Source organism: Macrobrachium nipponense, chromosome 7 (assembly GCF_015104395.2).
Source record: "Macrobrachium nipponense isolate FS-2020 chromosome 7, ASM1510439v2, whole genome shotgun sequence".
Lineage (NCBI taxonomy): Eukaryota > Metazoa > Arthropoda > Malacostraca > Decapoda > Palaemonidae > Macrobrachium > Macrobrachium nipponense.
The window spans coordinates 18,393,987-18,419,298 of record NC_061109.1 but is presented as its reverse complement, the minus strand read 5'-3'; the positions used below and the strand labels follow the sequence as shown (position 1 = coordinate 18,419,298).

At 35.4% G+C, this 25,312-nt stretch overlaps 2 protein-coding genes across 5 annotated transcripts in view; one reads left to right on the top strand and one right to left on the bottom strand.

Annotated features, from left to right (window-relative positions):
• LOC135216983 (cyclin-dependent kinase inhibitor 3-like) overlaps nucleotides 1-25,312 on the top strand; it is an 80,018-nt gene that overhangs the window by 36,241 nt on the left and 18,465 nt on the right. For 3 of the 4 annotated variants that reach the window (XM_064252530.1, XM_064252527.1, XM_064252529.1), the window contains one exon: nucleotides 112-5,517. In XM_064252530.1, the coding sequence (XP_064108600.1) occupies nucleotides 112-192 (81 nt within the window). In that variant the 3' untranslated portion in view covers nucleotides 193-5,517. Of the gene's footprint in view, nucleotides 1-111; nucleotides 5,518-19,972; nucleotides 20,060-25,312 lie in introns of those variants that run through there. The other variant, XM_064252528.1, reaches the window with a different exon arrangement.
• LOC135216981 (glutamate receptor ionotropic, kainate 5-like) lies at nucleotides 6,519-22,250 on the bottom strand. The gene is made up of 12 exons (XM_064252519.1): nucleotides 22,087-22,250; nucleotides 21,415-21,516; nucleotides 21,063-21,145; nucleotides 19,212-19,454; nucleotides 15,774-15,901; nucleotides 15,465-15,586; nucleotides 14,996-15,227; nucleotides 10,183-10,331; nucleotides 9,492-9,581; nucleotides 8,225-8,391; nucleotides 7,869-8,018; nucleotides 6,519-7,439 (listed from the first exon to the last, which is right to left on the bottom strand). Exons 5-12 carry the CDS (start codon nucleotides 15,832-15,834, stop codon nucleotides 7,424-7,426), a joined length of 987 nt encoding a protein of 328 aa, XP_064108589.1. The 5' UTR covers nucleotides 15,835-15,901; nucleotides 19,212-19,454; nucleotides 21,063-21,145; nucleotides 21,415-21,516; nucleotides 22,087-22,250; the 3' UTR covers nucleotides 6,519-7,423.

The window sequence follows — 25,312 nt, the reverse complement described above, 5'->3', positions numbered from 1 at the left end:
GCCATCAGAGTTAAACTTTCGGCTGCTTTTTATTTTCATGCAGTCAGCCAAGTATAAAAGTATGAAACTGTTTCATGAAAATGTGACAAATCCTGTGTTTGTCCATTTCAGCAATACAACTTTATTCAAGAGTTCCGAGCACTTTTTGAGGCATGGATGGATGAGGACATAGATCGGTCAGTATCTCGCTGACCAAGGACTTCATAGAGTAACCAAAGATTTTAGTGCAATTTTGTGTAATTCCACTTTCAGCTGGAGAACCTAAGTCATTGTTATCAACAAGTCTTGCAGGACTGAAGTTGACGGCATTAATGTTTTACTATAAAGTAATTTCTTAAATACAGGAATAACCACCTTAGTCATTGTACAGTAGAATAAGATAAGAAGCTTATACATTTGTTACATAAAGGAAAGTACAGCATTTAATGCAAAACATGTGCTGTGGTGGGGTTCTAGAGCAACCAGAGGAAATTACTGCTGTATACATATCTTAATTTTTAAGTTGGAGTTTTTAATCATTAATCATCCAAAAGCTGTACCCTTCAGTGAGTTGTGTGCATTTTATTTTGAAGTTCTAGTTAGACATATATATACTTTGTACCAATGCTGGTTTGATCGTGTCAAAAATTTTGCCATCATTACATCCTCAGAATATTCCTGTATCTTCATCTTAATAATGCAAGCTTGCACTCTTCTGAATAATCCCTGGCCTTCCTAAACATTTAGAATCTTTCATCATATAAGTACATACTATCTCTTGCAGCAGACAGTTTTTACCGTTGCATCAAAAATTAAAGAACCGACCGTAGTATGTTGTTACAAAAAGTGTAATCAATTTAAATCTTTCAGGCTTTGCCACCATACACAAGAAATAATTTTTAACCTGTGAACTGAAATACTCTTTGCTTCAGAATTTTTTTTACATAATTTAACCATCCATGCTAGATGGAACTTGTCTGGTAAACGAATAGAAAATCATTACAAGTGGTAATTTATTTGCTTAGGGCCAAAACTAAATTGATACCCTAATTTAGTTTTTACTTTTATCATTTATTTCTGAATTAAATTACAATATCAGTCTTATGTTTATAATGAGGTGTGGGCCAAAAATTAGGATAAATATAAACCAGAAAAAATTTGTGTTTTTATCAAAACAGACTTTTGATCAGATGGTGGAATTAAGAAACTAATGCTAAAGCATTCAGAATGAAAGAAATACAGTACGTAATTTGCTTCGCATATTAATGAAATATCTCCTTTTATTACATATGTGTAACAAATTTAATGCTGTTACTGTTACATAAGCAAACAGTTCAACATTCATATCTTCTAACTTGAAAATTACTGTCCCATTCAATTGCATGTGATTGGATTCATTAGCTACTACAAGATTCAGATACTTGTACAGTACATTACTTATGGCATCAATTTTATATCCAAATCTTTTACTCATTTACTACTTGAAGAAATTGACTCTTGCTCAGTTTTCTATAAAGTGGGAAAAGAAAACTTTTTCCTCCCGCAGGCCACATATCGATAAACTTCTTCCTTAACCTGTATTTCCCATGTTTATACAGAATGCTGATAAGAATAATTCCCAGGAGTAATTGACAAGTGCATCAGTTGGAAAGAGTGAAAAGAACTTCAAGAATTTCACCTCTTTTCTTGAAGATTTACAAGCTTTTTTAAATATCATTTGCAGAGTTTCAATGAACTTGGGATTTGCCATGGAATTTCTCAGCTATATTTTGTTTGAAAGTTATTTCAGCTTAAATATGTCAAGTCACTGTACTTCTTGAGCACTGTACACTTATCACTGACAGTTGGTTCATCCATTGAAAATTAACTTGGCAGTGTTTTTCGCTTGTTTTAAGGATTCTGCCATTGAAAGTAACCTTAACAGCCTTGTGTGCATGTTTTGTGAACCTAGTAGTATAGGACTGTACTTTACATACATTTGTAAAAACTGTTAATATTGTAAAGATGTAAAGTATTATTGCTTTTTTATTGATACAATTATTGCCCCATATATTGTATTGTTCCCATAGTACTATGTACTTATCATTGCACAATAGTTTAAGATATTGATTGATTTACATTGTTATTTATTTTAAAATGAATATGATAAGTACACATTGTCTAGATTGTGAAGACCCCACCGAGTCTCTAGTTTAATTAGTTAGTTGCAGTTTTATGTGGCTGTCTTGCATCACTCAAACAAACTCCTCTGGTAAAACAGCATTTTTTTTTCTTTTTTTGCGGGGGAGGCAGCAATATGATGTTCTTGTCCATGATTTAACTGTTACTTATCATGCTTAATGTAAAGATATTTCATGATGCCCTCATCCCCAAACACTGACATAACATGATACTGTTTGTATGGTAAAATGTGTTGCAGTTGTTCCAAAATAGGGTATGACCCCTAGATTTTAATCGTAATTTAAAATTTGAAAGTCATCCTGTGCCTTATACCTAGTAGCTGTAAATATCATTGACACCTCTTTCAGCTTCATAGTTTTCAACTCTTGCTCAAATACTTGCTATCCTTTGTTATACTGAGACTCATTAATCATAATTAGCCTCATTTTATGTAAAAATGAACCCAGCTACCACCATCTTAGAAGAAAGACTACACGTACACCCCTCATGCCCAGCTTATAGTCTGCTCACTACCGACAACATATCTTTCTTCTCTGCAACTCCATCAAAGGTTTGCAGTGCATTTAAAGTGGGCACTGAGTCCTAACCTCTTGTTGTGCTTTCTTATATATGTTTATATTTTTATTATTTGCTCTTTCACATGTGCATTTTCTAAATGTTCTTATATTTATTCTACTTCCCTTTGGTATTTAGAGTGTAAGGATTCGCTGAGTTTTTCTTTTCACACTTTTATGCTTCAGTTGATGTCATTCTTATCATATAGCCACCATGTCCATATGAGTACGTACACTATTTCACTTTTGATATTCATAAGTTCCGTTTTAATTTACTTTGTCTACTGGCTAGTATTTCCAGTTCTATAGCTCAACATTCGTAGCACATATACTATTTATCTTCAGGTTGCCTATAGATGAATGGGCTCTTAACAGCAGCAGAACTTTTTGTGGTTGTTCGTCATTTGGCTCTTGCAGTTCCTTGGGCTCTCGTGCAATTCCTCAGACTTTCAGGAACTTTTAAGTCACTTCTTGATGGCAACCATTTTGGCTTCACTAGTTGATTTTGGGCTGCTGTTGGCTACAGTTAGCTCTAAAGCTCTTAACAGATTGGGGCCACTTGAGTAATTCATCAAGGAATGTCTTTCCTACCCTCTTGCTTACATCCATCCTTTGTTTGAGTCCCCAAAATCAAACTCTCTCAATACTTTTCTTATGCGTTATCCACAGTTTCCTGGTTGCTCATAGAGGCCCTCACCCAGCTGAGAAGCATCACCTTTGTGGTTCAATGTCCTCATCTCCTCTGCTGTATAACCCTACCAGGAGGTGTGTTTTCCACGAAGTACCTGCCCATATACCTCAGGTGTTTTGTGCATGCACATTCTGCTGTTATGTCTTCCATTGCACCTTAGATTTCAGCCTTTATTGTTGGCTATACTGTCTGCCGTCAACAGGAAATGGACTCCTTCTATCTGAATTTTCTTCTCCAGAGATTCTTGTGTTTCATCATCCTAAACTACAATTCAGGCTAATTACAATAGCAGTGGGTTTTTGTATAGGAAACTGTTTCCAAACAAGTTTTAATTCAGACCCATTAGTCATAACCTTCTGTGGCCCCCCTCCTTTTCCTTCATTGTTCCAGAATGCAAATTCAAATGGAAGAATGAGGGATGCTGTAAGCTGGTCATGCATGGTACAACCGTTATTTCAGCTCTTCAGGTCATGGTAAATGGTTTCATTTTTTGTGGCATAGGTTAATTATGATTAATGGGTTTCATATTTAAAAACTTGTTTTGCTTTTAAAACTTAGTACATTATTTGATTTCAGTACTTTCATCACAATAATAACTTCCTCCAGGCTTAATGAAAGTCTTTTTGAGCCTGATGCAATGATCCTTAAGGATAGTCATAATTTAATACTAACCTGTTGAATACATTTGTACTGAATTTCCTTAGGTTTGTTTATTATTCTGTACAGTTTCTGCTTGGCAGTCTTAAGTTGTTATCTAGCCCTTCTTGTCACAGTTTTCGTCTTTGTAACTGGTCATGATGGTGAAGCTGATGATTGAATTGAGTAGAAATGTTTGAAACTGGTACTGAGATTGGGAACATTCTGTAAGCAGCCTGCTTGCCAAGTCATATGAAAAGCTTTAAGGTATCAGTGTTAGATAAATTATTTGAAAGCAGCAGTTGAGGATGGGTCTTCCTTTTGTGCAGTAAATGGCATTAGCTTTATCAATTACCCAGAACCCTTTAGACGAGACCACTTGGCTGAAAAGACTTATAGTTTCCTAAGAACAGAATAATTGCAGACATGTTTATAAATTCTTCAACTGAATGTTATCACCTAAATATCATTTTTAAAGTCCCTTCTTTTCAGTTTCTTTGATCTGTCTCCACTGGTTTTATTGTTTGCTGTTGTAAATTTTGTAATTTTATCAGTTCACTATAGTATTGAAATAGAGAAAGTGCCTTTCATGTAAGTTGTCCTTCTGACAGGTCTTAATGTATTTAGAAGAGAAGGTTACATCGCAAAATGTGTGATCAGTCTGAAGTTGTAGTCTAGGTAAAGACCATTGTCGGATTTTTTAGTCATAACCCACATTCATGAATCTTGGATGCATTTCCTCATGACAGAAGTATGATAGTTTCAATAGAGTAGTGTTTGACCGGATATTTATATCATGATATTTTGCAAAAACTCGGTTCCATTTTAGCATATAATGTCAGTCTTCAGAGATATTTAACCACTCAGTGCCATGCAAATTAAAATGTCTTTAATAAATGATCTCAAGTTTTTTGTTGGAATATTCACTTCTGACAAGAAATTAAATGGTCAAATGAGAAATGTCATGAGATTTGCAAGGACAGCCACAAACATGAATTGAGAGAGAAACACTTTCTAAACCAAAAGAAAATGAAACTGAACTGTATACCAGTCATGTAGAATGTGTCATAATAGTTGCACAGTTATGATAAAAAATTAGTTGCCAAAGAGATTACACAATTAGAAATGGTTCATTTTTCATTATTGTAGCTTTATTTGAGTTACTTTCCTACTAATTTTTATTTATTTTTATATATTCAACCTATGAAAATATACTTTGTGTGTTTATGATATGTACATGTTGCTCAATGTTGTATTAACAATGCACAGCATATGTGTAGCTTCCCGTAGGTCACTTGTTTTATGTATGAAGCATTAGATTATTGTGGAGATAAGCACACACAGCTCATATCTTTACAAAAGTAAAACCTTCCGTTCTTTCTTTCCTTGCCATTTTTTTTTTTCATGAGCTTGTTCACTATCAATCCCAGACTTTTGTAAAGGTAAATTTATCAATAAAATTTGTCAGTTTCTTAACATTTGCTTTTCTCATAGATACATACTAATCCCTTTTACCTTAATTTAACTTCATTTACTATGAATGGCGAGAACAAATTTTTGCCACCACTTCAGCTGGTTAGAATATTCTCAAGAATCAGTGAAAGGTGACATTTATCAAAACTATAGTCCACATAATCATGAACTTACATTGGCTGTCATTGGGCTCATGTCACAGTACAGAAGGTTCTTTGTAGAGACATTCTAAGTCCCCAACTGCATTGTTTCCTGCCTTTTACTCCCATTATGTTCTTTTTGGCATCTTCCCACTCGGCTGTCCAACTTCCTCAGTACAATATTAACTTGCTCTGATTTTCATCTCTCACCAAAGAGTAAGTTCATTGGACAAGCCGTATGAGAGTATTGAGAGGTCAACTGTGTGATTTTGGTAAACTACTACTTTATTTTGTAAATAACCTCAGACCATTTGGTGCTTTAAGATTCATCAGTCCTCTACAGTGTACAGTAATTAACCTCAACATACTGGACTGAATCATTTTGAAAAGAAAAATCCCATACTGTTGTAAACATACTGAACAGTGGCCCATTTGGATTTGATATTGCACTGCATATTAAGTCCACTCATCAGTAAGATCAAATTATTTCAACTTCTCCATAATAGAATGCATTCTGTTACTATGTAACTCTAGTAATTAACTTTATTACCAAATTAGTGCTGAAGTACTACAGATTTATGACCAGGATTCTTCATCTCGTCTTAAAAGATTTTAGGATAAAAAATAATACATACTGTCACTTTCGCACACAGGTTAAACCTTAAGTCTATTTGTAGCCTTTTGTTAAATTTCAGTGATATTTCATTTGCTAATCTGACTTAGAATATCACCATTACTGAATTGAAAAAATATCTGAATCATTGTAAAGTTTGGTGTATGAGCAAGTTTCCAAGTACGTACAGGAGTGCAAAAAAGGAAAGTTCTTCTTCAGAATCATAGTCTTTGATTGTATAGGATATATAATTCACTTTTATGATTATCACAAACCACATTTGTCATAGATAAAGATGCAAATAACATCAAAAATAGGAACAAAACAATGATGCAAATTAATCCCACAATGTGTTGGTAATTTTTTCATTATATAGATACCATTGAAATTCTCATAAAGAGAAGCAATTAGGACACCTTCAAGTTGAGATAACAATGCAGCTAGAAGTTTACAAGTACTGTCACTCACTATGCTGTTTGTCCAAAGCCAGCAAACTTATCTGAATCAACATTGCAATGACTAGTATTAATAAATAATGCAAATATATTTTAGGAAAATAAAATATTTTGAGAAACCCATAAGGTGGTAGTAGTCACAAATATAATGTGATTAGTATTGTACTAGCATATCAAATATGTACGTAACCATTTTAGCTTATCATCAGTCAAAAAAAAAGGATATTAAAATATACTTTTTATTATTCATCACACTTGACTATTATAAGTTAATGATGAGCAACAAGTTAAGTTTTTAAAGAGATCTTTTTTTTAATTTCCATGTCTTGGACAAGTGATATACTTTACTGTATGTTTCTTTATCAGGAAAATGTGGTGAAGATACCAAAGTTATTTATTAAGTGAAACAGAGAACACAGTTAAAAAGTGGAACTTGCAGGACTGGATTTTAAATATACAGACAAAAGCTGTCACATATAAAGGAGCTTTATTTAGCCTAAGAGTACCAACTATATATCATGCCATTGTGCACTGCAGACAACAGTACAGGTTCGCAGCTTCCCTTCAGCCTCCAGATGAAATTGCCATATTACAGTTGTCATGCATTTCCTTAGATGTGTTCCCACCTAGCTCTCCAACTTCTTGGACTGTCATGCTCTAACTTTCACTTTTCAGTGAAGAGTAAACCCTTGCGGCAAGCCTTAGTACGTTTCCTCACTACAGTAAAACATAAAATAAACAAACATCTGCAACTTATTTCATACATATCACAAACTGATGAGAAACAAATCAATGACCATAAGTGGTAAATGAACTTTTGGCAAATGTTGGGTAATTATATATGCATTAGTTAGAACTATCAATAAGTCATTGACTTCTATTAAACATGTGATGTGTGTTGGGTACATTGGAAACACGAATTTATGACATGTTATACTCCAGTGTGGAAACACCTTTATGTGTGCAGTGCAGGCTATATAAGGAAATACTGCATGGTGCTTGTATCCTATTCTATCTCTCTCTCTCTCTCTCTCTCTCTCTCTCTCTCTCTCTCTCTCTCTCTCTCTCTCTCTCCTTTTTTATTTCTTTTTATGTATTTTATGAAAAAGATTTTCCACAATGAACATTACAGTTGCAATCACCCACCCTGTTGTAAGCAGATAAAAACCAGCTTGCAACTGCAACACTGTGAAAGGCTCAGGACTGCTACTATCAATGACATCAGGCTTCTGGGCTTTCAAAAGCTCATCATTGGAGAATTTCTGTATTAGTCCAGTTGACATCAACCAAATTAATCTGTAAACATCAATGATAACAACAGCAATGCTGTACTTAAATCATAAATTATTAAAGAAAAAATGTAAGTGCACTTCTTTTGACAGGTATGCTTTGTTAAATAAGAAAGTCAAGTAGTATCATTCATATGTTTCAGATGTAACCATATGATTAGTGTAGTATCTTCAAGAATATCTTGATATAATAAAAAAATTATTTTAACTTACACATCCCCTAAGGCTTCCCTGTAAGGAGAACCACTGGGACAGGCAATGGCATATCCATGAGCATTAAATTCATTCTTGGCAAAGTAGAACTTTCTTTTTCCTCGTAGATTGGCACGCACTTGCCCTCCCATGTGGTTGTTGATGTATGCATATTTTCCTGTAATGACCTGATTTGGCAGGATTTCAAATGAGAAAATGATTAGATTTTACTAATTATTATCCTTCATTTTAAAGTACCGTATGTATATATTAAAATCTTTAAAAGGACAGAAATAAAAAGATTTTACAAATTGTTCCAAAAGGAAACAAGATGCTAATCTTTCACCAACACAAGATGAATCCTAAAGTAAAAAAAAACATTTGGCCATTCAGAAGTTTAAAAATTATTATCAAATAAAATCTTGTTTCTTATACATTAGAGGTATGAGCAATAACAAAAAAATTCCTCAACTTCTTGAAGGAGAATGACCAAGTGTTAGTTGGAGATAATGTACCAAAAGGAGGCTTATATATTCAGCACATGAGAAAATGAAAGATCAGTAAAGTTACTATGACTCCAGTAATAGTAGCTACAAGTGTTAAAATGACCACCAGTCTTTGGGAAAGGTTGAATTGTTGAATATATTTAAGAGGAAGCATACATATACAGTACAGCATAAACTGAAAACCAATGAAAAAGCCAAGGGAGCACAGAAGATACCCGTTTTATGCTCTAGTATTCTACAGCTTTGTTTTATGGGTCTAAAATGTAGAGACATTTTATGTCGGTTATTGTTTCAGCAATTTTAGTTTTCTGTAAAAGAAAACCATTGAGATGGCTTAGTCTGTCCATATGCACTTTTTCTGCCCGCCCTCAGATCTTAAAAACTACTAAGGCTACAGGGCTGCAAATTGATATGTTGATCATCCACCATCCAATCATCAAACATACTAAATTGCAGCACTCTAGCAGCAGCAGTTTTTATTTTATTTGAGGTTAAAGTTAGCCATTATTGTGCTTCTGGCAACAATATAGGACAGGCCACTGCTGGGCCATGGTTAAAGCTTCATAGGCCATGGCTCATACAACATTATACCGAGACCACACAAAGATATATCTATTTTTGGTGGCCTTGATTATACGATGTAGCGACTTTACAGAAAACTCAATTGCGTTGATGAAACTTCAATGCTTTTATTAATTGTTTTGTTATTCTTATCCGTTTCAGGGATTATATTTATGCTGTATATTTTCCTCCTGAAAACCATGCCAAAGACAGCCTCTCACCTTATCTACACCTTCATCCCAAGTCTTGACACAACCAGTGCTATAATCAAATAGTGCCCAGATGTCAACGTAGATTTTCTGTGTTGTCATCTGAGGGAAGTGAATTAAAATATATTTATAAATAAGAGTATATAAAGGTACAAATTTATCAGTGCATGTTCTTTCCAATAATAAATATCAAATCTACTAGTGCTTTTCTCTGCATTATGCCATACATATACAGTAAACTACATATTTTATGTCTAAGAATAATATTGCTACAATAATTCAGCTATTGAGAATATATATAACATCTCAAAGCAAACATGATTTTAATGTTTTTAACAGTGAATTATTAGTTCCTTCATGAATATATGTATATATGTATAGATATCGTAATGACTATCATTGGTAGACTACTAGACTTCACTTGCCATTTCTTAAACTTTTATCTGCAACTTCATACATCTTAAGTTTTACGATCATCTTAGCTACAACCTTAAAAGAATTTTCACATGTACGTATATTAATTTAATTACCTTTCACAGATAGTATATAATTTCAGAGGTAGAAATAAAAAAAAATCAGAGCAACTTATGAAGATTAGGAAGGAATTGTTCCTTTCTAGAGTAATATAGGAAAAACTATTAGAAAAAACGGACATTTTTTGTGATAGAAATAAAGACAATAGAGTCATCGTGTTGCTACTCACACTGAAAAGGAATTCATTGTTTGATCCACACACAGTAAGCATTTGTGTCCTTCGATGTCTAATAGCATCCAAGAGATCGTGTAAGGAGTCGATGGGTTTCTCATAAGATGGCACTGACAATACTGATGTTAAGGTGCCTGAGTATAAAGCTGGAATGAAAAAGTGAAATTATGTGAACTACAGGAACCATAAATGGATATGCCCTTTCATCTTTCCCAAGTAAGCAGGACTATTGTAAGTCACAAGATTCTTAAGAAAATATGTGGTTATGGGCAAGATAAATTTCAGTGTCATACAAAATCAGTCCCTGTGATCTAGAGTTGACAGGTTTGAAGGATAACCAGCCATTGCTTGGTTCCTTAGGTCCCAGCTTGACTGGAGAGGGGACTTTGGCACTGATAATGTGTACAGCAGACTCCCCATATATGCATTCCCAGCATTCACAGATTCACGCATTCACGGATTTCTCTTTGGAAAATATCTACCTATTATTCGAAGGAAATTTGCGTATTCACAGTACTTTTCTATGAGAAATATCCACAAAATCCTATTATTTTTATCAATTTCATCATAAAATACACTTTTAGTGAAAAAACTATTTAAAAACCAGGTATAAACATTTTTAGTGTTTTTTTCTTTGAGTTTTAACTAACAAAATAAGCTGTTAGACATTTTTATAGGGGTTTCAATTATTTGGGGATTCTAGCTATTCGTACGGGGGTCTGGTAGGCATCCCCCGTGAATACGGCGGGAGGGTGGGGGGGGGGGGAACACTGTAGTAATATATACGTATTTGGTCTTGGTGATATGCAACAGCACAGTGACCTGTCCCTTGTCTTTGCTGCTCATGTGCAGCCCGTAAACTGGCCAGTTCTTTCTGGTTTGATATGACTTGCTTGAATTTCCTAAGCACCATAATGTCTCTTGTGTGGGCAAAGGAAAGGTTTGCATATACGTACAATGTACTACATTAATTTTATTTTGGAAAGTTGATGGTGGCTGAATTGAAGATTGAGATATATTCCTTCCATGAGTGCAGGAGTAGGCTTCCAATGAGGTTTTGGGGTTGGTGCCCTTTGTCATCACCCTTTTTGACAGACCAAATCTGCAGTATAGATCTTGATCTGTAGTACTATATGGTTCTTTGTTATTTTCTTTGTTATTCATAGGAAAACAAGGATATCAGCAGTTATTAAGACAGATGTAGAAAGAGAAGACATGTTCTCTCTCTGCACCAATTTTATTAAAATGACCTCTGCTTTGTGTGCAGGGCTTTTCGATACCTTTACAGATTGATTTATGACTTGGAAAAGTTAGCCAAAAAACTAATAATTTCTGTGAAGATTTTAGATTTTTTCCAATACTAATTCATGGCCAGTAGCAAATTCTAATTTCTAATAAGTGTGACAGCTCATGATCATGATTTTCATAAGTTCTCTTAGGAATAGTAAGTAAAATAATAGCAATAATAGCAGTTTTGGTAGTAAAGTAAACTGTAAAGTACATACATACTGTACAGTGATACCTCGAGATACGAAAGGCTCAACTTACAAAAAACTTGAAATACGAAAGCCAATGCGAAAAATTTAACGGCTCTACATACAAAAAGTTTTCAAGATACGAAAGGTTTCTGAAAGTCCGAGATTCGCCCGGATAACAATTTTGAAACTCACGCCGCCATCTTAGTACTAGTAGACTCGCCACCATCCTCCTGCTCTCCCATTGGTTCCTGATGCTAGTCACCACCATGAGATCCTTCTCTCCTATTGGATAATTGGACAGCATCCCTCCCATCATGCATCTTATACGTACGTGGTGGCGTACCTATCTCAGCCTCTTCATACCAACATCTTTATCGTACGCACATGGCATTCGTTCGGTCCAACGATTTTGTTTAGTAACGTAAATTCGTTAGTGATTTCGTTGCAGTATTATTATCATGTTGTGCAAAAACTTTATTGTGTAACTTATACGTAAATTACATACAAGATAACGTAGTCATGGGTCCCAAGAAAGTTGAAATTCACGGAAAGAAGCGCATGCTCTCTTTGGAGACAAAGATGGAGACCATCAAGAAGTACGAAGCTGGTATGCGATTGAGTGTGATCGCAAAGGAATCCGACCGTAATCCGTCGACAATAGGCACCATCCTTAAACAGAAGGATGCCATCAAAGCAGCTACACCGTCGAAGGGCATCACTATTTTGTCCAGCAAGAGGAACCACGTGCACGACGAGATGGAACGGCTGCTCCTCGTCTGGATAAGAGACAAAGAAATCGCTGGCGACATGGTAACGGAGACAGCAATCGCCCACAAGGCCAGCGCTATTTTCGACGATTTGATTGCACAGGTGGAAGACGACGGAGGGGAAGGGACTTCAACGCCAACCCCAGAGTTCAAGGCTTCGCATGGCTGGTTCGAGAAATTCCGTAAACGGACTGGCATCCATTCGGTGGTGCGTCATGGGGAGGCTGCCAGCTCGGAAACGAAAGCGGCTGAAGCATTTAAGAAAAATTTCGACGAGATGATGACCAAGGAAGGCTACAGTTCTCAGCAGGTTTTCAACTGTGATGAGACTGGCCTTTTTTGGAAAAAAATGCCTCGTTGGACGTACATCACGGAGGAAGAGAAGAAGCTACCCGGGCATAAGCCTATGAAAGACAGGCTTACGCTCGCACTTTGTTCAAACGCCAGTGGGGATTGCAAGGTGAAGCCCCTACTGGTGTATCATTCCGAGACTTCTCAAGCCTTCAAGGCCCACAAAGTGCTGAAGGAGAAGCTTCCAGTGATGTGGAGGGCTAATGCAAAAGCCTGGGTAACAAGGCTTTTGTTCACCGAGTGGGTAAATCTGTGTTTCAGCCCGACAGTGAAGAAATTTTTGGAAGAGAAGCGCCTCCCCCTGAAATGTCTGCTGGTGTTGAACAATGCCCCTCCCCACCCTCCTGGCCTCAAGGAAGATATCCTAGCGGAGTATTCCCTCGTTAAGATTCTTTTTCTTCCACCCAACACCACCCCTCTCCTCCAGCCCATGGACCAGCAAGTGATAGCGAACTTTAAGAAGCTGTACACGAAACATCTTTTCAAGAGATGTTTCGACATCACCGATACCACAAACCTCACTTTGCGTCAATTTTGGAAGGAGCATTTCGACATCGTCATTTGTATCCGACTCATCGACCAAGCTTGGCAGGAGGTTTCGAGGCGAACCTTGAATTCCTCGTGGAGGAAACTCTGGCCTGATGCCGTATCCGCCTGAGACTTCGAGGGATTCGACGTGGGCAAAGCTGGTGCTGCAGAGTCCAAAACAGTTGGCGATCCCGAAACTGTATTGGAACCAGATCTTGACGAGATCGTTGCACTCGGCAAGTCCATGGGGCTGGTCGTCGACGAGAACAACATCAACGACCTTCTTGAGGAGCACCAAGAGGAGCTTACGACAGATGACCTGAAGGAGTTGGAGGCCATGCAACATAACGTCGTTCAAGAGGAGTTCTCTAGCAGCGGCGAGGAGGACGACGACCCAATGACAACGGCAGAAATTAAGGGTGTTCTAGCCGCTTTTCATAAAGTGCAATCGTTTATCGAAAAAAGACACCCCGAAAAGGCTCACACAGGTCGTATGCTTGCACAGTTCGATGACGTTTGCCTGAGTCGTTTCAGGAACGTTGTGAAAAGTAGGCAGAAGCAATCTTCTTTGGATCGTTATTTTTTAAAGAGGCCTTCAGCATTAGCAGGAGTAAGCAAAAAGGAAGAACCAAGTGATAAAAAACAGAAAGTTGAAAGCAAAAAGGAAGAACCAAGTGATAAACAGAACGTTGAAAGTGGTGATGAAGTTGAAATTCTGTATAAAAAAAAAAAGCCTACGTAAAAGTAAAAAAAAAAAGTTCAAAATCAAAAAAAGAGAAAAAAAATTTAATTTTTAGTTTTTGTAAAGTTAAGTGTTACAGTTTTGTTAATCTCTTTCGAAAATTTTAGTTTTATAGTTTTCCTTAAATTTTTTATGTGTTTGTAAAGTTAATTGTGTACGTACGTACGTTATCTGCTGTTTGTCCTCCTCCTCCTCTGCCGCCACTTTCGGAGATAGCCTCACTCGAAAGGTAAGCTTCCACATTTTACGTACAGTATATTTCTTGTTACCATGTACACTAATATACACTTTATTTACAGGTTATATTTTGCATTTTTTTATTAATTTAGGTATTGAATGGTCCAAATTGTTGTAGTATTTCATTGTTTATAGGTCAATTTAGCTTTATTATGAAATTTACTGGGGTGTTTTTGGAGGGCTTGGAACGGATTAGCCATTTTACCTGTAAAATGTGGTCCAAGATACGAAAACCTCATGATACGAAAGGCGCCTCAGAACGGATTAATTTCATATCTCGAGGTACTACTACTTTACAGTTAAGTCCATATTGTACTTAACTATACCAAACATACCAGCAATTATGTACATACAATCTGAGCAAGGTTATAATTGGTTACACTTGGTTTCAACTGTACACTCTCTTCCTGTTCACTGCCTAACTGTAAGGGATTTCCTCTGCTTTGTTTTCACTGATACATATAAATCTCTCGAAAAGTGAGTACGTACGTCAGTTTTTTTGGGATAAGATGCCAAGATTTTATTTTTACTCATTCTCCCTTAATTTCTCATAGTGCATTGAATTAGGGAAATGATCCTACTGGCTTCTATAAAGAAAACCTATTAATGATGAAATCTAGATGTTGTGATATTAATGACGGCACTTAATTATATCAGATAGTGAACTACAAGAATGAAAAGCCATATCTCTTTCAGTGGCCACTGACCAAAAACGTAGGTGTTGAAGACGAACCAGCTGACAAAAATGCATCGGAGACACCAGGTCAGTGGCAGGATCATACAACCCTGCACGACCATCGGCCTGAACATGCCAAAGGTCAGGTCGTTAAGCGAAAGGTCCTCCTCTGTGTTCTCGTTCAGGAAATATTTCCTCATCCATATAAAGAATTTCACAGTTGGTCCCATGGCCAGAGTAATCAAGGAGAGCAGAAGCCACACCTGAGATAGAGCAGAGGGTCAATTAAGGAGAGAGAGGAAGTTGGCATTACTTGTGTATTTGCAAACTTAGTTTGTGCATTAAAAAGGAATTTTTTAATCATTTATTGACAGCAAAGACTAAATTATTTATGTGCAAACCTTTACAGTTTGTTAATTCAGACTAATAGTTCCCTTCTGATCTGTATTTCCTTTGAGCAAAATTTTATTTTAACAGTGGAAGAAATTCCATTTACTAACCTCGGCTCTAAATGGTTCTAATACAGATTTTGGACTGAGAATTTTTGTAGGCGATGGGGAAATGATTGTTGTAGATTCCAAGAAATATGGGATTGTAAAATCCACTGCTTTCTCCCTAGGAGCTGCAATCAAATGTGTAGTTAATAAGCGAATTTCTTAAATATTTGCAGTTTAACTCAGCATTTAATGACAGTTTTAACATGCAAAGTCATGTAGCTTATAATTTCAACTCATTGGCACCACTGTAAACACTTTTGTATCAAAAGTAGACGCTACCTTTACTGTGGTTTTCAGTCAGTCTGGTCTTACCTGTGATCGTTAATTCATTGATAGCTAGGTGAACTTCATAGCGATGAACTGCCCCAACCATCCCAGTTACTCGCCCATCATTCAGGACGCCACCCCAAAGTTTATCAGGGGTCAAAGATACTTCAAATCTTAAAAAGAAAAGAGTCATGTAGCGTGTGCAATAGGTACCTATACATATAAAGTATACTAAACAACAAAGCAACTGGCTCAGGAGATTTTGTAACAAGAATTATTCACATTGCTAAGTTCCCCTGATAGATTGAACAAAAAAAAAAATTATATCAAAAGACTGATTTGATTACAAATGATGCAATATGCAACTGTTACAATAAAAAATATTCAATGTACGGCAATACCTATATTTTAATTTTTTCAGTGACTTCAATTTATAAAAATGTAAAGATAGCTCTCTGGCACTGGATAGATGGTGTTCAGTATGTAAGTGGAAAATGTTAAAACCTTGATGATATGCCTTTGCAACTACCCTTTCTGATTAGTTGTTCTAGCCCAAAAGGTTCTCTTGGGCAGAGGCAAGGATTCTAGGACTGGCGTGTCCTTGTATTTTAAGTATTTATCCAGGTGTTTTAATATTTATCTTGGTGCATAAAGTATTTATCCTGGCCTTTTAAGTATTTATCCTGATCTTTTTAAGTATTTATCCTGGTCCTTTCATTAAATATTACGCTCATAAATTATTATAGTGATAAGATTCAATACCTTCCTAAACTGTTCATACTGTTGCTTATTGTCTGTATTTAGTTATACATGGAAGTTAGTAATAGTTTAGCATAAAATGACCCATTTTCAATAAAATACTTTTGAGACGTTTTCCATGGTTTATCTCTTAGTTCTGAAGTTTTCAAGAGGTCTGTATCTTTAAATTACCGAAGTGATTATTTCCAGGTCGCCCTGTACCGAATAATATTATGGGAAATCCGAATTGCGAACAGGCACTCAATTCAAGATGGTAGTGGTACAGGGCGCCTTGTACTGATGAAGGAAAATGAATTTGCGTCCAGGGCGCCCTTGCTTGACACCCTGGAACCGTTTTTTTTTTTTTTTTTTTATTAATATATATTTGTTGTACATGTGTTTTTTTATTAATAATGTCGGACACTCTACACCGGGATCAGTGAACCAATCGAATTTAGAACTGATATTCACAGGGGACAGTCTGCTTTTGCGCTCAGGGTGTTTTTGTCTTGTAGATAGTGTTGCAGTCAGATGGCTCTTATTGCCCTAGATGTCACCGAAGCTGGAATTATGCACACACACACACACACACACACACACATATATATATATATATATATATATATATATATATATATATATATATATATATATATATATATATGACGCCTATCACACAGATTATTTCCATCAAAATTCAATAATGCACCTTTATTTTGGACGAATCTTTTGCACAACATCACAATAGCAATCACGCAGATTATTTCCATCATAACTCAATAATGCACCTTTTTGGATGAATTGCTATTAACATCTTTAAATATATCAGAATAAAATTATTAGGAATTTCTTGCAAATGTACAAAATACAGGCACCATGTGCTTAATAAGGTGTCAACATTAAATTTTAGTAACTGTGTTTTCTGCCGGTTGAACAGTATTTTAATAATTAAACTCTTTTGATGAGAATATGCAATTCTGAAACAATGTACAAGGTGGCAGAAGCGACAAAATGAGGAGGCAATGATCATATAGCAATCAATCAAATAGGCGTCATATATATATATATATATATATATATATATATATATATATATATATATATATATATATATATATATATGCAGATGCAGAGGCCAAGTACTATGTCGTACCTCTAAGTAAATTGGGTTACAATCCACAATGAAGTAAAATCCTCTTGTAGTTTAAAATATATAGTATTTCTTGTAAAGGATTAAAGCTTTCGACCATCGGAAGCTTTAATCTTGTACAAGATATATATATATTTTAAACTACAAGAGGATTTTACTTCATTGTGGATTGTATCCCCATTTACTTAGAGGTACGACATAGTACCTGGCCTCTGCACTATATATATATATATATAATATTATTTATATATTATATAATATATATATATATATATATAGATATATATATATATATATATATATATTATATATATATATATATATATATATATATATATATATATATATCCAGCATCGGCTAGGGCACTAAGAGCCATCTGAATGCAACATTATCTACAGGGCAAAAGACACCCAACCTATTTTTAGCATTGGTATAGGGCAAAAGGCGCCAACCTGAAGGCAAGTACCATTGGTACGGGGCAAAAGGTGCCCTGAAAGCAAGATTTTTTTCTAGCATCGCTACACTGCAAAAGGCGCAAAACTGATTTCCAGCATCAATACAGGGGAAAAAAAAAAAAAGACCCCCTTAGAGATAAGACTGATCCATCCAACATTGGAGGGCAAAAGGCACCTTGAACGGAAAACTGTTCAGCATTGGTATAAGCCCCCATAAGCCTATATTTGGCAAAAACGCCCTGAACGCGAAAGCAGACTGTCCCCTGTGAATGGCAGTTCTAAATTCGAATTTGTTCGCTGATCCAGGTGTAGAGTGTACGACATTATTAATAATAATAAAAAAAAAACATGTACAACAAATATATATTAATTACAAAAAAAGCTTCCAGTGTGTCAAGCAAGGGCGCCCTGGACGCAAGTTCATTTTCCTTCATCAGTACAAGTCGCCCTGAACGCAACAAGCATTTCTAGGATACCGTAGAGGGCGCCCTATACGCAATTCGAATTTCTCATGTTCGGTACATGGCACCCTGGAAATAACCTGCCTCGGCCTTAAATCATACCTTTACAGATGAGAAGTTGACTTCTTTTTATTCAAATGTAATATTTCCTTGGGTATAATCACAATGACCCGCTTTGCCAAGCATCCTGCCATTTCCCTGACAGAACTTGAAAGGGACACATTCTTACTGATAATGGTTTGTAAATTCATGATCCCAGCCATGACACATCAACACTAAAGACCAGATTGTTTTTGTTTGTATGGTGCTTTTACGTTGCATGGAACCAGTGGTTATTAATACAGCAACGGGACCAACGGCTTTACGTGACTTCCGAACCACGTCGAGAGTGAACTTCTATCACCTACACATCTCTCACTCCTCAATGGATGGCCGAGAATCGAACCAGCGAACACCGAGGTGGGACGCTATTACCATACCAACCACGTCGCAGAAGCGCTTAAAGACCAAATTGCCTAGAATCTGTAGAAACCGGAGTATTCTATATTTTTGGGCCTTGGTAATCTCTTAAAAATTGGCGTGGCGTTATTAAAGGTTTTACCAGGAAGTGCAAGAACTTAATTTTCTTCAGTGAGGCCAATTAAGATAATCCTAATTCAAATGGGAAATGCGCCTTACGTGAAATTAAACTTCTTCCCGAGAGTACTGAGCACGTTGTAGTCTATTCCCGAAGTTGGTTCAACCTGCCCATCTTCCGAGTATCTCAAAACCCAATAGGGCCAATTGGCAATTACTGTGGCTCTCAGCTTCCTTCCCCCAAAGTTGCGGTAGGCGTCTTTGATTGGAGAGTACAGAGGAGCTCTCAACGAGCTCTCTGCCCCAGACGTCTGGTCCCAGGCCCACCAACCGATCTCTTGAAGACTGAAAGGAACAAAATAAAATACTGTACAAGGGCTGTATGTAATGTAGGTGAACAATTCGCACAATGAAAAGAGCCATAGTAAAACACATTTCACCGAGTTCCCGCGGGAAAGGGCGGTAATCACTTAAGTTGATTTAGCTTTACTATTTTTGTTTAAATAACATATAGTATCTATAAGAAAAATAAACTAAAATAAAATCAAGTGTTAGCACACAAGCATATCTCAAGTACGAGTTTTTATTCACCAAGAAAAAGATAGAATTTATAGTCACTGGATGAAGTCCCGTTACTGAATAACCACTGGTTCCATGCAACGTAATATCACCTTACAAACAAACAAACAAACACTGGATGAAATACACTATAGCCCCTTGTAATGGGAACGATCCAATCATTCTTTTAAATTCAGGCTTGGTTACCTCTCGAATTTTCCTTAAAGTTGTATTTTATATGTTCTTTGTTATTCTTAGTTCCGTTCATATGCAAAGTTTTCAAGGTGACGTTTTTCTGTTTTCAGGTTTTGTATCGTAAGCAAAGGCCCATTGATCTTCACTGGTCTAAATCTCCACATAACAAGATATTTGCTGAGGTTTAGCTATTTACGGTAAGCACGCATTCTTACTGTACGATTCTTTACCTTCACTTCAGTCAGAGTATTGGCACTAACTAAAAAGATCAGCAGAGTTCAACCGATTTCAGTAACATTCCACGTCTCTTGCGTTGTTTCACTCTGAAATCATGTCTTGGTTTTTACTGTCTTCCTTGTTTTGGTAGAATTTGGTCTATTCATGGCATTTTGATAAAAAGATTGGCTCTTGGAGTTTACTGTAGTCGTGTTTACCTCGCTCAGGTATGATGTATGGATGTTTTTTGCCATTCGGTGCTATTTACATAAGTGATTTCTCTTAGTAGTGTGGTTCCATCATCTTTCACAACGCACCTTAGAAAATAGGAACTTTTGCTGATATATGCTGAGTGTAAACCGACGGTGCCTCACATTCTCTACAAATTCACGCATGTCTGAGAATAGGCCTAGACTTAGTCATGCCGAATCTTTATTTCGATAGAAATGTTGCATCTTTGAATTTTAACTGTTGTCCAAACGCACAAATATAAAACCCGCAACAGCTTCTTGTTGCAGCTGATGCAGTGTAGTTAACACTAGGTATTTGCAATAAAGGAAATTTTCCTTAATGATTTTTTAAGCGAATTTTAGACAATTATCGGAACATACGTAGAGCCAAATACTGATCCGGTTTTCTTAGCGTGATTTTACTGTTTTATGTAAGTCAAAAGCTGATAAAGATAGTAATCTTTATCGGTTCCAAATTTATTTATTGACTCATTATAGCGGCATTTGAGCATTACGTACTTCAACACTAAATGTGATTTAATGACGTCATCAGACAGGCTTAATGGTAGCGAACTTTATTTAAAATCCCACTTACTGAGTTCCTTTACAGTGACATCGTGATGTTATCACTGGTATTATTAATAATTAAGAAGATTCAATCCCACTCAAAAAGAACAAGCCTTAAAGACTACCTTAAGAAGTTGATTCAGAATACAGTATCCATGAAGGAAAATTCGTTAGTATATATACTCACTCCACCGAGTTGGTGATGTTGACGTAAGATGTCTTCAACAGGTACAAGTATTCGTCGGTATTGTTCCTTACAGCAAATGTTACCTGTTAAATTGTAAATATATCGAGTAATGGTAAATTAATTATTATGGTTTCCTTACATAAAGATTTTTATGTATATTTTCAACGGAGATTTATTGTATTCATTTCGTAATAGCCTTATCACTCGTTAGTACCACAGGAAGAGTATCTGTCCGTTTTGAAATTTCTCTTAAATGAGATTGTCTGTCATAGTACATCATGCATGGAAAATAATGTTAATTTTTGCGTGCATGAAATGTATGTGAGTTTTTTCTTCTTCTTCTTCTTCTTACCTTGGTTCCTTCCCTAATTTTAGCCAAAATGTCACTCACAGTGTCCGTTTGTAATACTACGAGCCACCAAGTTACAGCTGACTCTAGATATTCGTCACGAATCTGAATTAAAGGAAGAAGGTATAATTATTTAGTACCATTAAACAAACAAAAATTGGAGTTTTTAAAATTATTATAGTTTTGGAAGCTAGTGAATTATTTGTCTTCTTCAGCAAATGAATCTGAAACTATCGATAATCTCTGGACTGTATTTTGAAAATATGTTTGTTTAAATATCAGTTTAAAAAGGAGAATGAGATATATATATATATTATATATAAATAATTTAATAATATATATAATATATATATAGAATTATATATATATATATATATATATATATGTATATATGTATATATATATATATATATATATATATATACTATATAATCTATATATATATATATATATTATAATTCCAAGACCAGTTATTTGCAAATATGATTTTTCATGAATGCAATAACTTCGATCCAGCATTTGCCAATAATTGAAACGAAAGATCTCTTGCCATTTTTTTACCATATGAATTTTTATAATTAAGAAACAAGAAAATTTGAACTGAATGTCACAGTTCTACCAACCTTTACAGTGACCAGTTAATATGGTTCATTAACCAAGTGAAGGGGAACTAACCTTTTGAAATAAGTACTTGGTCTTTACCAAAGAACAGAGAACCACAATGATTCTGGGACTCTCCAACTGGTTAAATGTTGTGAGTATTCTTTGGAGTTTTTCCAATGCGCCGTCACAGCTAAAGAGAGTCACTTCGGCCCACTTCTGGAAGCTTAGACCTAGCGATGCTCTCAGATCTGTGGGGAAGTACAAAGAGAGAAATTAGCACTTCCGCTGTGGCCGTAAAGATTTAGCCATAACAAATTTACGAATGATTTACGCGGTTTACAGTAAAGCTACTCGCCTGGGTATTCATCATCCCAAAAGATGAACAGATTCCGTCCCGTAGATGAGTCAATGACGAATCTGAAGAAATCTCTCGTCATATTAGCCTCGTCCATTGAAAACCTGCCGAGAACGAGAGTAGTCGAAATTTTCCGTAACTTAGCAACTTACCGCTAGACTTAGTACCAATTAACCAATGTTGTTGGCCAAATTAAAGTTCGTTCTTCGTGACACCATCTTTGACGGATAGCTATCAACGGCAACGAATTGCATGTGGTCAATAATAAAGATAGAATATAGATGGCGGAGTGTGGTCCAACTGAGTTAAAATATAGATGACGAGTGTAGGCCAACTGAGTGTGGTACAGGAAACGTACTCGTGGGGCGTCAGTCAAATGTGTGAACCCGGTTTTTTTTCGTGGATTAAATATGAGATTAGTGAAATGCAATAAGTTTCAATAAACGGTACTCTGCTATTATATACATGTTGAAAATTGCTTGCTTTAACGTCCAGTTTGCATGTCAGAACTGTGCAGTTTAATGTTGTGTAGTCAGAACTAGAATTTAAGCGAAGATGCAATGCATTACTACCCTAAAACAGCTCACCTTACATTTTATTAATTTGATCATATTTTTACATTTATTTATTTTTCTGATAACCGATCTCTTCTTTATGTTTCCTGTTATCGTTAACTTTTTAAAATAAACATCATATTCTTTGGAAGCTTAAATTTCAAGTCGATGGCCACTGTAGGCTTGCTTCACACGAATAGGGGTTAATAATAATAATAATAATAATAAAATAATAATAATAATAATAATAATAATAATAATAATAATAATAATAATACTGTTAAAAAGAATGGCAGAATTAAGCGAGTTGATTTTATATATTGTTTGTTTTTCTATTCTCACAATTCTCTTCTCAGGCTCAACGATGTTTCAGAGTAATTGGCCGATATTCATATCGGGAATTTTCAAAAAATTATAAATGCTGAAGGTAATATTTTATTTCATTAGAACAGGATCTCAGGTCCAGGTCAAGCAGGGGTCGTCGTCAGTGCCGTATAATAATAATAATAATAATAATAATAATAATAATCAATAATAATAATAATAAGAAGAAGAAGAAGAAGAAGAAGTAGACGTAGTCTCACTATTGTCACCATCGCTGGTGCCATCTTCATAATAGACTATAATATCTCTATAACAACCGATCTATAAACGGAAGTTCTGCAGTTTGAAATCGACAAATTTTCTCTTATTGGCGAAGACTCTCTTCATCGTAAATGTTACGAGGATCGTGAACCTGTTACCTGAAAAGTTAGGACAATATTTGTCTTACTGTATAAACACGGGCCTGCTTCAGGTACGTTACTTGTAGTAAAACCCGAGAAAAGTCGAAATTACTAGGCGTTTTTATATATATATAGATATATTATATATTTATATATAAATATATATATATATATCTATATATATATATATATATTTATATATCATAATATATATATATATAATATATATATATATATATTATATATACATATATATATATATATATATATATATATATATATATATATATATATATATATATATATATATATATATATATATATATATATAGTATTATATATATATATATATATATATATATATATATATATATATATATATATATATATATATATATATACAGGGTGTAACACGAGTTTATGCAATATTTTTTCGAGGAGTGAAAGAAAAAGTCATTATGAGCAGAAAATGTTCTATAGACATATGCATCTTAAGGCTTCATTTATCAGCGAGGCGAATTTTAAAAATAACCATTATCATTAAATGACCACGTAAGATGGCGCGCACGGGATGTCGGAGTACGCATGGCTATGGGGAGGGGGAGGGGGTTGGTCACTGTATTTGTTAGTAGTTACTCTTGTCTCGCTTTTCCGCCAAGAGCATGTTGGGGCTACAAGTTTCAGATTCCTTACTCATTTCATGAGCAAAAATTGGAGACAATGCCTTAACATGCCAGTAATGAGGAATATGCAGATATGATGTTTATTGATGGGTTTTGCAACAGTTAATTCCACTGTCATTAAAAAATGAAAAGGCAGTTAGGCCGATGAGATGTGAATGAAATACTTCCAAATCAAATGTATTCTTTACACAATGAACAAAGGGGAAAGATGCAAGTCTCATTGAAACCTTCTCCCTCTTTGTCAATGGTATTCATTGGAATTCGATAAAGGAAAGAAAAAGCCGAATGGAATCTCCTCTCCATCAAAGATAGGCCTATTAATTAAACACCGATCAAAGATTTAAAACATCTTCTCAAAAATCTCTCGTTTTTCATTAAAAGTATTCGTCATACACCAGTCGAAGGTAAAAACATACTTAAGAAAATGCTTTTGTCTCTGTCAGATGAAAAAGAATGGGAACATTATGGAAAATTCACTTTCTTCAGTCTTTCCTGAAAAAGGTAGTACAAATATTCATGCAGTAATCGAGAGAGGTAAATAAGCTGACGTTGTTCAAAGTGCAGTAACCTCCCTACCTGCATTTCCTCATCATGACTGCTGTCATTATCACCCATTCAGCATAGGCCCAATCCTGACTCCTGATTCTACATTTCCATGACATTTACACTACTTTCTTGATACGTACTAAAGCTAATCATTAAAATTAGATTACAGTGAAGTCTGTTCACGGGTGATTTACTAATTGAAGGGACTTTAATGTTACATTTTTCAAAAACCTGCTAGGAAAAAAATCATAATTAAAAGACTAGCAATCCATTTGCCTAAGCGCTTCATCTACCCCACCCTTCCGACCCCTTTCTCCCTTACTACTCAGACATCGCGTACGCCATGTTGGCTGAGGGCAGCGCTAAGGAAAACCGGCTATTTTAAAAATTCGCCTCACCAATAAACGAAGCCTTAAAATGCATATGTTTGTAGAA